At 39.3% G+C, this 12,533-nt stretch overlaps 2 protein-coding genes across 4 annotated transcripts in view; one reads left to right on the top strand and one right to left on the bottom strand.

Annotated features, from left to right (window-relative positions):
• LOC122831321 (transmembrane protein 65-like) overlaps positions 1–7,438 on the top strand; it is a 26,230-nt gene extending 18,792 nt beyond the window's left edge. Inside the window, exons 8-9 of one of the 2 annotated variants that reach the window (XM_044117415.1) lie at positions 4,214–4,319; positions 4,978–7,438. In XM_044117415.1, coding sequence (XP_043973350.1) covers positions 4,214–4,319; positions 4,978–5,121 — 250 coding nt within the window. In that variant the 3' untranslated portion in view covers positions 5,122–7,438. The remainder of the gene's footprint in view (positions 1–4,213; positions 4,320–4,977) is intronic. The other variant, XM_044117416.1, reaches the window with a different exon arrangement.
• The window catches only part of mboat1 (membrane bound O-acyltransferase domain containing 1), a 22,903-nt gene continuing 16,423 nt past the window's right edge, over positions 6,054–12,533 (bottom strand). For both annotated transcript variants that reach the window (XM_044117413.1, XM_044117414.1), the window contains one exon: positions 6,054–12,287. In XM_044117413.1, coding sequence (XP_043973348.1) covers positions 12,104–12,287 — 184 coding nt within the window. In that variant the 3' untranslated portion in view covers positions 6,054–12,103. The remainder of the gene's footprint in view (positions 12,288–12,533) is intronic.

Genomic DNA, 12,533 nt, shown 5'->3' with positions numbered 1-12,533 from the left:
GCAAAAAAACACAACTAAGTTCAATGTCATTAGACACTGATATAAAATGATTCCTGTGCATTTAACTTGCACATACAAACATTGGAGATAAATATATGGCTTTTGCTTTTATTCTTTTTCGCCTCACTTCTTACTATTTAACATTTTTCCTCTTTTGCGTGCACTGCTGTTAAATGGCTGGACATAATTTACTTAAAAACACAAATGTGAAAGACAACAGTTACTTTCATCCTGTAAGCTGACAATCTACACCAACAGTAAAGTGTGGGGTTACACTGATCAGAGATACTGTAGTAAATTTCCAGTCATTGATTTTATAAACCTTTGACCTGTCAATACTGAGTTTATCAGATTGCAAATAACAACAAAACACTGTATTCTTTCTGCACAAATTGAAAATGTATCTGATTTTCTCAACAAGAAGATACGTTTTACAGAGCTGTCCGTCCGACATCACTGAAAATATCACTGTAAAATCCTACAGGTTATGTCACAAAGGAATTAAAAATGATGTCGGCATGTCTCATTTCTCTTATACAAGACAGATTACGGTTCTATTTGTTTTTCATGCATACTAAAATATGAACATGCACCATATTACAAGATACTGATTTTTTTTAAGTGGTGTCTTAAGCAGCCTTTATGTTGTTTATATTATGATCAGAGTTGATGTCACACTCTGTGTGTTGAAGTGAGGGAGAGCAGTAGGTGCTACACAGCTCTGCAGTCAGAAAGACGTCTAGCATCTTATATAGGGAAGTATGGCTGCCATAAATATCATCTCTGTTAATATTACCTGATATATAATATTATAGACTCATCACTAGCCGAATGTAAAACTGGTCATTGTTGAAATTTTTTTCAGTCATGCTTGTGATGAGTTGAAACTGCTTTTACCTGAAGGATAATTACTTCATTTAATTATCCTAAATGAAGTAATCAACAGATGGAATGAAATACTGCACATTTGGACAAAGCTGCTGGGTTTCAGTTTTTGCTGCATAAGCTCAAAGCGTCTGGTGTGATTTTAAACTCCCTGTTTTATTACATTTATCTTGGTAAATAAGCTGATAATCTGTGGAATATAAGGATGTTTTAAGATTTGTAAAAACCAAGTTTTCACTGAAAATATTACTTTATGTCAGCTTCACACTCTGAGTTAAACCACAGTTACAGGAACAGAAACAAGTGTCAGTAATTAGTGATCACATCCTTCATCATGTGTTTTCCTCTGACAGTGACTGAGCTCAGCTTGTCTGTTTCTGTACGTTTTCAGACCTGTGGTGAGCGATCTGTGCTACTCTAATCCACATATGTTCTGATTTGTTCATATAGGCCTCATGTTTCCATCTCCTCAGTGCATGTTTCCATTGGCAGATGGCAGAAATGACTCCACTAATACTCTATAATTTGGCTCATGAGTCATTCTGACCATTCGAGCTCATTGGTAGCGATGCTGCTTCCTGTTGCCTCCTGGCTTCTCTTTCTCTTTGCATTTCTTATGGACACAATGCATCAGTGGCGTTCTGGGGCAGACAGTCCAGACAGCAAAGCATTATTGCACCCAGCCAAGGCTGAGAAAACGAGATGAAAACTCGGGGCTCCCATTAGTAAACTCTGGGGAACAAGTGGGAGCCAATGGCTTCTTTCGTGACCCAGATGCATTAACTTTCTGTTTCATTTCATAGTCCATCCACTCACTGGCCTTGATGCTGAAAATGTTTTATTGTTATTCTGAGTCACAAAAAGTAGCTAGATGACATGGCATACATAAACAACAAAGTTGTTCCATTTCTAGGATTTTATTGATAAAATCATTGATAAAGGGTGGTCATATTTTATTTATGATATATAGTATTTATCTTTTGAGTCTCAGACATAAAAAAAAAATTATGTATAAATTATCTTGACAGGGAGGCACATTGTTGGGAAAGATAAGGTACAATTTTTATATTAATATTAACACTTTCTTGGTGATGTTACTTATCTAATTTAATGATTAGCTCAGTTAATAAATGAAAAATAATCAGCACTATTGCCTTGCAGCATTAAGGTCTTGGGTTTGAATCCCGGTCTGGGGTCTTTCTGCATGGAGTTCTCTCTGGATCCTCCACAGTCCAAAGACATCACTGTTAGGTTATTGATCTCTACAAATTGCCCTTAGTGAGTGTGTGTGTTGCCCTCCGATGGACTGGCGACCTTTCGCCTCTTACCCAATGACCACTGGAGATGGGCACCAGGAACCCCGTGATCCTGCAAGGATGAGCTGGTGTATAATCATTGTATGGATGTTGTTTTCATTACTTGCAGTTATTTTACCTGAGTTTAATCTGAGGAAAAAATTCTGAGGATGAATGAAGTCCAAGTGAGATATGTCAGAACAGCCATGATGAAACTAGAAGCCACCTGTGGACCTCTGCAGGTGCAGCACCCTCACTTCTGTCTCTGATAATAACACTGTTAATGGGAAATATTAGGATTTATTATATAGTCTCTCCAGTTTTCAAGCTGCTTTTTGCTTCTCCGTGAACAACCTCTCATGTGGAAGGATGGCTCTCGGCAAAAGCATTCAGGAAATGTCATCATCTCATGATCAGTGTCGGTATTGCTGTTGTATTTCATCTCCTGAGCGTTTCTTTTACCCCCTGACTTTTGCTCAAGCGAGCGTGTGGCGTATTGGACTGAATTGGATTGTGCAAAAATGCCCGATTTGTTGTGGGGTCGTGGAGATTTAAAGAACGAGTTTGCATTTATGGAACAAAATGGTACAGAATCAGTCCTAAAATTGAATCTCTCAAATATTTCTACATAACTTGATGAAACTCGGTGCCACTGCGAGGCTCTGCTATCGTCTTGTCAGATGCGCCTCTCGCTGCCATCAGTCCTCCAGCTCGACAGCTCCGGCTGCAGCTTATTTGTGTGAGCAGTGAACTGAGAATCCATTAGTCCCAGTCATTGATTCAACCCCACAGTAACAGTATGTCAGAATATTCACTCAGATTTCTTTCCTCACACACAAACTGCTGCTTCTAAAGCTCAGATTCCATCACACATGGTGGCTGTCCATAATTTTGGTTAAAAAATGATCTGCTATTGTGTTCCTGTTACTGTGTTTTGGTATGCATGCATGTTGGCATATGGTCGCACATTTAAGCTGAAAAGGTTAGGCTTGATCAGAACATAGCTTTTACTAATTTCATTTTGTCGCACTGAACCGTCACTAGCCTTTCTCCGAGCGGTTTCTGAGTTACTTCGATCCTTCAACATTTCTATGCACAGAACCTCCGAAAATCTCCTGCAACTAAAAGGTTCTGGATAAACTTCCCACACAGCTATTTAAACATCTGAGGGAAGTGCCCCTCATTAAAGATTCCTGCAAGTTTTAACTGCAGTTTCACTGTTTTTCTGGCTGAGATTCAGGAATTTCTCCCAGTTTTAGAATCTTGACCTGATTTATGGCTCATCTTTACTGCAGAGCTCTCTCTTTCACTTCACACTCCCATTTGTGTCCTGACACCCAATGTGAATTGTGGGACCTCATGGACACAAACTTGCGTCCCTTTATTTCCTGTGTGTTTGACTGTTGTGAACACATCTGACTGGTGGCTAAAGCCAGAACAAAACAGACGCCTGAGCTCAGCATGACAGGGATTCGGGTTTTCAGTCAGATATTGTTATCTTGATATTTTTGTCTGTTGAGAAAACTTGTTGTAAAAACTGAAATGTAGAATTCTGAAAAAAATATTAGCATTTTTTCATAAAAACAGCCAAACTAGATCAAATATGACCTTTACTTTTTTTCTTTTCTTTCCACAATTTCAACACATTTTAGCGATAAACATCCAGCGCCATGTTTCAGATGCATAAATACAGAAAACCTGTAGACTGTAGGAGTTTCCTAATTTATATCTCGAGACAAAATGACTTAGTGCTTCACACCAGATGAAACTAATAATGCTGTTAACAGTTCTGAGTGATTTTTATGTCTTGCATATGTTAATTTGTTCCAAGCAGGTTTTCCTCCGCCAAATCATTTAACACACCAAAATGAATTTGTTAATACTCTCCAGACTTCTTTTCTGAGTTCCTCCTCATGTTGACATCCAGCTGCTTTCCTGACAGGTTATGGTCACGGCGAGAATTACAAGCAGGGAATGGCTTTCCCACTACAATATCCTTCAAGTTTCCTGTTTTTTTTCCTTCTTCTCTTTAGGCTGGCAGGTTACGTGGAGGCCTTGGCATCTCGACTCGGCATGCAGATTCCCGAGCTGAGTCCGAAGCAGGCGGATATGTGGCAGACCAGGGTCAGCTGTCACACGGTCTGTACGCCAAAGTCCCTTTTATTAAAACCCCCACATCAAGAAATATTCCACTTTAGCGTTTATGTTTGGAAAATATCGCAAATCTTGAGGACTTTTCTCCTTCGAACATATCAGGCTCTTTAGGACCAAACAGGCATAAAACATAGAAAAGATTTACAAAAATATGGAAAAACTTTTATCTTTGGAAAGGTCTGAAACTATTGACAAGATGTAATGCAGTGAAAGTGGGAAAAAAAATGTAGATTTTTTTTAAATTACAGTTTTGAGTCATGAAGTATAATAAATAGTATACAAAGAGTGTTGGTTTGTGGTTCTCACTCTCTCTACTCAAAAATAATAATGCATAAAAATCAGTGTTGTTAATTTTGAATATGGTCAAGGCTGAAAAACCCAGATCAAAAATATTCTACTTTAGAGGGGATTTTTTTGGAAAATATTGCATATAGTTGTTTTTCTTTTTGGTCAAAAAAAAAAAAAGATTTATGGCATATAAAAAACTCTGGATTGGTCAGACGCTGTTAAGATTCAATGTAACGCAAGTGGAAAATAAATTAATTTTGAATTAATTTAATATTAAAAAGGGACTTTATGTCCCAAAGTGGGACATAAAGTAGATTGCTTTGACACTTTATTGGGTCTTGCCTCTTGTCTGCAGGGTAAAGCCATCGGTGTGGGTATCGGCTGCATCCTCGGCATGTTTCCTCTTCTTTTCTTTTCTGACGATGATGAGAAGAAGGAAGGACAGACAGAGACGAAGGATAAAATCCCACCTGCTCCAGCAGGGAGCAGCAAAAACTGACCAATTCAAGACGTTTACTCTTTGTAGTCCTGATGAAAACCTGTCTGTTTGTGAGACTGACTGGTCTGTCCTCGCCGTCTGGAGAGTATGAGAACGGACTGTTCTCCAGACACGTCCCAAGAACCAAACTATCAGGGTATTCTGAGGAGGATTTTCCATGATATATTTGACAAAAGCACAGGAGACTGGTTATGTGTTGGAAGAGTCCAGGCTGGAAGGCTGCTAAATCATAACATCTACTGATACAGACCTCTGCTTTAAGTCTGTTAAATCACTTCATTATTATGCACAGGCTTTATATCACGAGATGGCAGCTCGGCTGACCAAAATTTGGACGACTGTTTAAAACGTTGCAGCAGAGTTTGCAGCCACAAAACACTACTAAAACATATTCCAGCATAAGCTTTGTTATATATATTTTTCCAGTTATCGTCGACTCATTTAGTTCATTTCTGTTAACGTTATGCTTTTGTTATATCTTATGTTTCCCAATCAACAAATTAGTCCAAATCTCTCTTACAGTTAAACATCTCGTATAATTTCACTGTTTGTTTTTACATATGACTTGCTAAAGCAGTAATCCATGCGCACTAGCTAAGTACAACCTTTGGAAAGCCTTTAAGAGCCAGTTTTAAGAGTGTGTTGAAGTGAAGAGGTGAGCTAACCGAGGTGAAATTATGTCTATCTCGAATACGGCTCCAAAACTGTTCTATTTGCCTCCCTCAGCTGAACAGAAACAGCGGCACTGACCCGCTGTTTCTTCCGTACCTCCGTCATAAATTGAGCTCTGCTGCCCTCTGCTGGCCAACGCACCACTGACGTGTTCTTCTTGCCTCTTCACCAGTCCCACTCATGGTTTTCCACCTGCAGTTGATCTGATGTCGATTATCGTTTCCCTCAGCTTAACGTTAACCAACAAGATATTCAACATGTTATTTTTATTTTCTTATTTTTATTTTTTTGCACGTCTTTGGAATATTAAAATTGAAGGAAGCAACCAAATACAAAAATATTTGCCCCCTCATGGAGTTTTTCCAGCTTTTGCATTTTGTCGTACTTAATTTTCAAAAAGTCAAATTCTGCCTTTACTATTCTGAGTAAAGGCAGTTTCAAATGTTGATTAGATCTATTTAATGTAAAAATCTATCATAATAACTCAGCTTGCTTCCTGTGGGATAAGTAATCGCTACCTTGTCTCATCACAAATTAATTTTAAGTAGCTTTTTTTCATGAAAGTTGAGGACAATTTACTCACACACACAGTGTCAGAGCTCTAGAATCAACAAATCACTTAAATAAGACATGTCTGAGTGGTTAAATTTGACCATGAGGTCTTTAAAATCAACACTTCGCGCCCTGATCTAAAAGAATTCAACAACTGAAGTGAAATTATGTCACTAAGATTTATCAGTCTTGAAAGATTTACAAAGTTAAAGATGGTAGTGTGATGGTCTGGGGCTGCATTGCTGCTTCAGGAACTGGGCAGCCTCCTGTAATTAATGGAACCAGGATTTCCTCCCCTTACTATCAATAGAAGATTTTTTCTTACTGTCTATTGTATCTTGATAGAGAATGTCAGGCCATTGGTTTGTAGCCTTGAGATAAAGGATATTTTAATTTTATGTAGCGGGGTATTTATCCAAAGCACATCAGCAGCTCCACCTTAGAACCGCTCAAAAATAAAACAAACATTTAAAAATGAAACAAAAGGACAATTCTGGAATAGCCTAGTCAAAGTACCAATAATCAGATTTGGATGCGGTGACGTGACCTTAAGCAGACCACTGATGCTCAAAAGCCCTCAAAATGTGACTGGATACAAACAATTTGACCAAACGAGAAGATATTTGAAGCTATTTGTAAGGGAGTAAATGCTTTCATACAGCACAGTAGTTCTGCTAAAAACTTTATTTATTTTTCTTTAAATATTTATATTGTGCTATTCTTTCCTGGAAGAAGAAAAAAAATGCACCCAGAGTCTGCAATATTCACACACAAAATGCATTTTTCTTCTAAGCAGAAGGAGATTTGAGCTGACTAAATGCGGTCTTAAAACAAACAACAAAAAACACTCGGTGTATACGACTGTTCCAGCTTTGTACTGTGTGTATAATACAAATCCTGAGAAGTTATAAGAATGAACAAAATGTACAGAGAAATATAAATATTTATGTAGTTTATACATTGCCATTTTGCATGCGTAGATAAGTGTGTATCCTCTCGGGTTGGTAGTGAGATATGAATGATGAGGGAATTTAATCAGCCAGAACTCTAACATGTAAAGGAGTGAGTTTTTGCTCCATACTTTTTGTGGCCCCTACATCATTTTAAAATATGGTACATTTAGTTTAAAATGAGCCAAAATGTTGTATTCAGCAAGAAAAAAAAAAAGAAAAGACAGCACAGTGGTTAATGGCTGCACTAATGATGCATGTTAGGAAATAAGAAATAATATTTTTGTTTTATGTTGTGCGCTGGCTGACTTGGTGTCGTTTACTCTGAAATGTTTGGTTTTAAACTTAAACTACATGTTTTCCTGGTTGGTCTAATGGCCTGAGGGGCGACGCCTTTTTTTCAGTAAACCATAAGAGAAGAAAATGAATTTGACTGGAAATATTTTCTTACAATACAATTTAACTTCAGAAAATTCTGCAACAGTTCCCGTCACTTTACCTTAAAGAGAAGATTTTCTGCATGACCCTGATTAAACATTTGATTTTATTTTGGGCGGTGGAAATATTTTTCAAGCACATGAGATGTGATTACATTATTTTATAGCTTTTCATACAAATTGTTTCCTTCTGTTAAGACTACGCAGCTTACATTTCCAAGGTTCCCCTGTATAGTCTGCTGTGTATTTAAGCATTAAAAGAAAGATATCAATCCATCTGTTTCTTTACCTGGTGAGTTCAGTTCTTGATCCTGTCCCAGGGACAAAGAAAATATGATTAAGAGGGGAAAATTATACAGTAAGACAAAAATCGGAGTCCTTCAGTTGATCAAGATGATGTACGAGTACAGATTTTATCCATCCACATTTAAAAGCACAAATTTTCAAGTAAAACGCCCATAAGGAGTACAGGGTTTGATCGTCTAAAATTGATTGGACATTGACCAATCAAACTGGCCAATCAGAAGAGAGATTAGTTTTGTTGCATTTAGAGACTCCAGGACATGGAAGTTCTCATGCGAGTTTAATTGCCGAGCTCAGTGGTTCCTAAAGATTTTCTGGGCCCCTCTATGGATTTCAATAAAATCTCCCCCAAAAAAGAAAAAAATAATAATAATCAACTGGGCACCAACCAGACATAAACCTAAAGACATATTTTGTTTTCAAACTCCACTGAAGTTTATTTCACACTTCAGGTTGCAACAAAACAAACTACAAACCATCTTCACAGTGAAAGACATTTGTGTATTTTTTGTTTTTCTCATTCATCCGTACCCCCCCTCACAATGGGACTGTGCCCCCCCTTCGGGCCACGCCCCACACTTTGGAAACCACTGGCCCAACTCGTGACCCATGTTGATGTAAGACTTGGTTTTACTGGTTACAAATGCAACCTCTCAGCACTTTGTCGAAGTTGGAAAAGGAGTGAAAATATCTTGCCCGGGTGCCAATATGCTGCTGGTAGCTACCATGTGATTGTGTTTATTTAATACAGAAACAAATAAAGATAAAAAAGATTTATCTGTTTTGCCAGATGAAGGTAGAGTCTTAATGGTTTGCATTTCAACTTGTTATTCTACTTGACAGCGGTTTTTAATCACACAGCTACCCAAGCAACATTGAAGATCTGGCTTCTAAAGCAGATCGTACAATTAATACAGACACACACACTTCATTGTCCAGCTTGATGCTTATTTCAGATTTATCAAGACAGCTTAGTTTGTTGTGTGTGGTTTTTTTGTTTTTTTTTTGTTTTTTTTAAATCTGATGGGCTTTCTTGTGCAGAGAATAAACGCTTTATCCATAAAGTCTTGTCTGTATACATCTTTCTGTTAAATAACAATTATTAGCAGTTTTAAAATGAAATGATCATGTTTGTTGTTGTGATTACTCCTCTGTGTTTTCTCTGGTCGTTTTGAGATTTCTATAAGCGCAGGGAAGCTCAAAACACAGCACACACACACATACACACACACGCACATACCCAAGACAGTTTCAAAGAGGGAAAGAGAAGCAACACCAGGGACGGGGAGGGAGCCACCCTGAGGATATCATGGGAGGCTACAGCTTGGGAGAAGCAATGCATAGAGAGGATTTCGACTCTGTGCCGAAATAGAGATGATACAAAATGTTGCTTACTTTCATCATTGTTCACTGAAACTTTATTTCACTTTAAGATTAATGTTTAACCACTCACTCCCCTCTAAACAAACAATACTAAAATGGAGCAGCGACGCCATGAGAAAATAAAACCAATCGACAGTCAGTGCATACAGACGGCAAGTCTGCAAACAAAACAAATCTTCGTTAACAGTGTTAAATCAGACAGCTGCTACATTCTGACAACGCATTCACACTGCACACGTGCCACACCTTTCCCTGCTCCCATCTTGCTTTTCCCACATGTAGACAAAACAGCACGGTGTCATTTTTAGCAACAATAAACGCCAAGGTTGCCATGCTCGGACACAAAGCTGGAAGGCAAAGCTTCATTTTACACGCCCAGCATTTCTCGAATTGGGTCTGCATGCAATCAGCCTTTAACACTGTATCGCCAGACCAACGTCTGAATACTAAAAACTCTCACAGAAAACCACAATCAGCAGGCATCAGTGCAACTTCATAAACTGTCAGAGGCACTGATGTGCATTTAAAGGTTAACATAATCAATATTGTTATTATTATTATTATTATTATACCGAAAACGTTTAATAAGAAACCGAATAGATTTTTTTTTTTCAGCCATTGCATTTAAACCTTAGTTAAAAAACATTGGATACATTTCCCCTGCAGGGTTTATTCTTCTAATGCATATCTCGATTTGATTGGAGCAGAGTGCAGAGCATTAGAGAGGAGGAGTTTCACCAGATTAAAAAAATAATAATAAAACCTGTCAGTTGCGCCTCAAACAAGTTTTCTATTGCTTCATGAAAGTGAAGCAAGCAGAGAGTTGGCTCCCACCGTTTTCTGCCGACGACGTGCCGTGCTAGACTGTTCAAATTTGATCCCACCCCAGAATTTCCATGATTCCCTGCATCTTTGATTGGTTACTGGGCGGCGGAAAGAGGGACCCGTCAGGATCATTCACACTGGAAACAGGATGCTTAGAAACACACATCAATTTTCAGTCCTCGGCTCTAAAGATGCATACATAAAGGGGGGTAAGAATGGAAAATCAGTCATTAAATCAGGCAAAAACAAGGACAACCACAATGCACATCTGCCCAAAGGGTAAAACGTTGTTCAGAAGCAAATCGCGTCATAAAGGAGTTCCCATATAGCAGGAATAAAACACCTTTGTTTTAATCTTGTCTTACAGAGATCTACTAGAAATCTACTTGTATAAATGTAGCTGAAATTTCAGAAAGTCAACAGGCAGCATTATTAACAACCACACCCCATTTAAATATGGCCAAACACATCCCCAGTGCCAAACTCATAATTCCTCTGTGATCGAAACACAAACGGAGGTTTCAAATGTGCCAAAGTGGAAGCAGAACTCAAACAAATCGAACATCAATTTAAGAATTACACATTTTTAGGATTCCTAGCAGGTGAACTGTGCTTAAAGAGACTCTATTTAGTCCGTGTCAGCTAAAATCCTTTTACTGTTTAATTGAGATCAGACTAGATGGTACCACCAGCCACCAGATGTCTCTGTTCAATTGGCACGTCCTACCAGGGAAAATCAGAGTGTAAAAGCAAACTGTTCTCTTTTCTGTATTGTCCATTTCTTGGAGCCCAGTGTTTACAGCCTGGCCATAAAAAAGAGAACCCTCTGCCTTCTGGTTTAACCCAACTTTCTATCCAGTTCCTTTCTATCATAGTAACAGGTATCCAGCCCCGAACGCATGATAGGCACGTTAAGAACAATGTCACTATTAAATTCACACTACTTCAGAACGGAAAGAGATGCAACCTAAAGGGATAAACCACATTCATCAACCAAGTGATTCACAGTCAAATGTCCTATGTCAACTTTTCTAGTCATGTTTGATGCGGCAACAAAAAACCCCCCCAACCTCCCGATTAACCGACTTTCTGACAGAATTGTGTTGTTTCCTGTAGTTTTCATCCCAGTCTATAGGCAGTGAGAGTAATACTGACACACTGTCGCTGACAGAAGCTGTTGGCACATAACTTTGGCCAAATCACCATTCACACACACACACACACACCCACACTAATCTACAACATCTTCTGGGCAAAGTAAAGTAGGCGTAGCGGCCACAGCCCTGTGCCCTCTTTGCACGCTCTTTTGTGAACTCACAAGGGCGGCCTTTGTGTGCCGTCAGAGTGCGACCGAGTGCAAGCATGTCGGAGGAGCATGTGCATATTTGCTTCCTCGTGTCCATTTATAGATGAGTCTGTGTGTGCGGGTTCTGGTATTTGCCACTCTCCCACTGCGCTGGCTCCCGTCCCACCAGTCGAAGGGGGACAGAGGGACAGAATGGACTGAGGACGGAGAGGAAAGAGAGCTCCGTTTCTCTTTCCACCTCTGTGTGTCTGCGGTTGAAGCAGGGGCGCTGGTGTTGAGGTGGGTGGGCAGGGCAGGGGGGGATTTGGTCGCTGTGGCAGCGGATGCATCGGAGATATATTCCTTCAGCTTTCGCTTGCCCTTGCGGTCTCTGAGCTTCTCCCAGTCCTCCAACATGGCTGAAGGCTCTTATTGCGTACATCAGGGATGCAGCCTCAATCGTCTGTATTGCAGCAAAAAATAATAAATAGCATACACTTTTCACACTTTGAGCAGGCAGAACACACTCCTAGGAAGATCCGAGCCCGGTTAAAAACCCTGTGAGGACGGGGCTTTCAGTGTACTTTGCCGTTATTGTTGGAGTGAACAGGCTGGCACTGAGCTGAGCATGCAGCTGCTGAGGAAGAGGAGGAGGTGGGAGGAGGTTTGTTGGTGGCAGAGGGTTCTCTGGGTTTATGTTTCTGATGCAGGACGACTGCAGCCAGAATACTGATGATGTGGACGTGGAAATACATAGATCTGGGGGGAAAAAAAAAGGAAATTGAGTGTGACTCGTCAAATATCGGCATGAAGGTTGATCACTTAGAACAACATTTTCAATCAAAAGAACATTTTTTGTCCTCAGTAAAGTTAAATAAAACTGGTTTAGAGATGCAAATGTTACATGACCTTTTCCAAAAAAGAGAAAACATTTGATTTTTGACAAATATCGACCAACACAGGAAATGCTACCCCCGCGACCCGACAGCAGAAGAAAATGAATGA

The sequence above is a fragment of the Gambusia affinis genome, linkage group LG05 (genome assembly GCF_019740435.1).
Source record: "Gambusia affinis linkage group LG05, SWU_Gaff_1.0, whole genome shotgun sequence".
Classification (NCBI taxonomy): domain Eukaryota; kingdom Metazoa; phylum Chordata; class Actinopteri; order Cyprinodontiformes; family Poeciliidae; genus Gambusia; species Gambusia affinis.
Note: the sequence above shows the minus strand (reverse complement) of the source record. Positions and strands in the feature narration are given on the sequence as shown.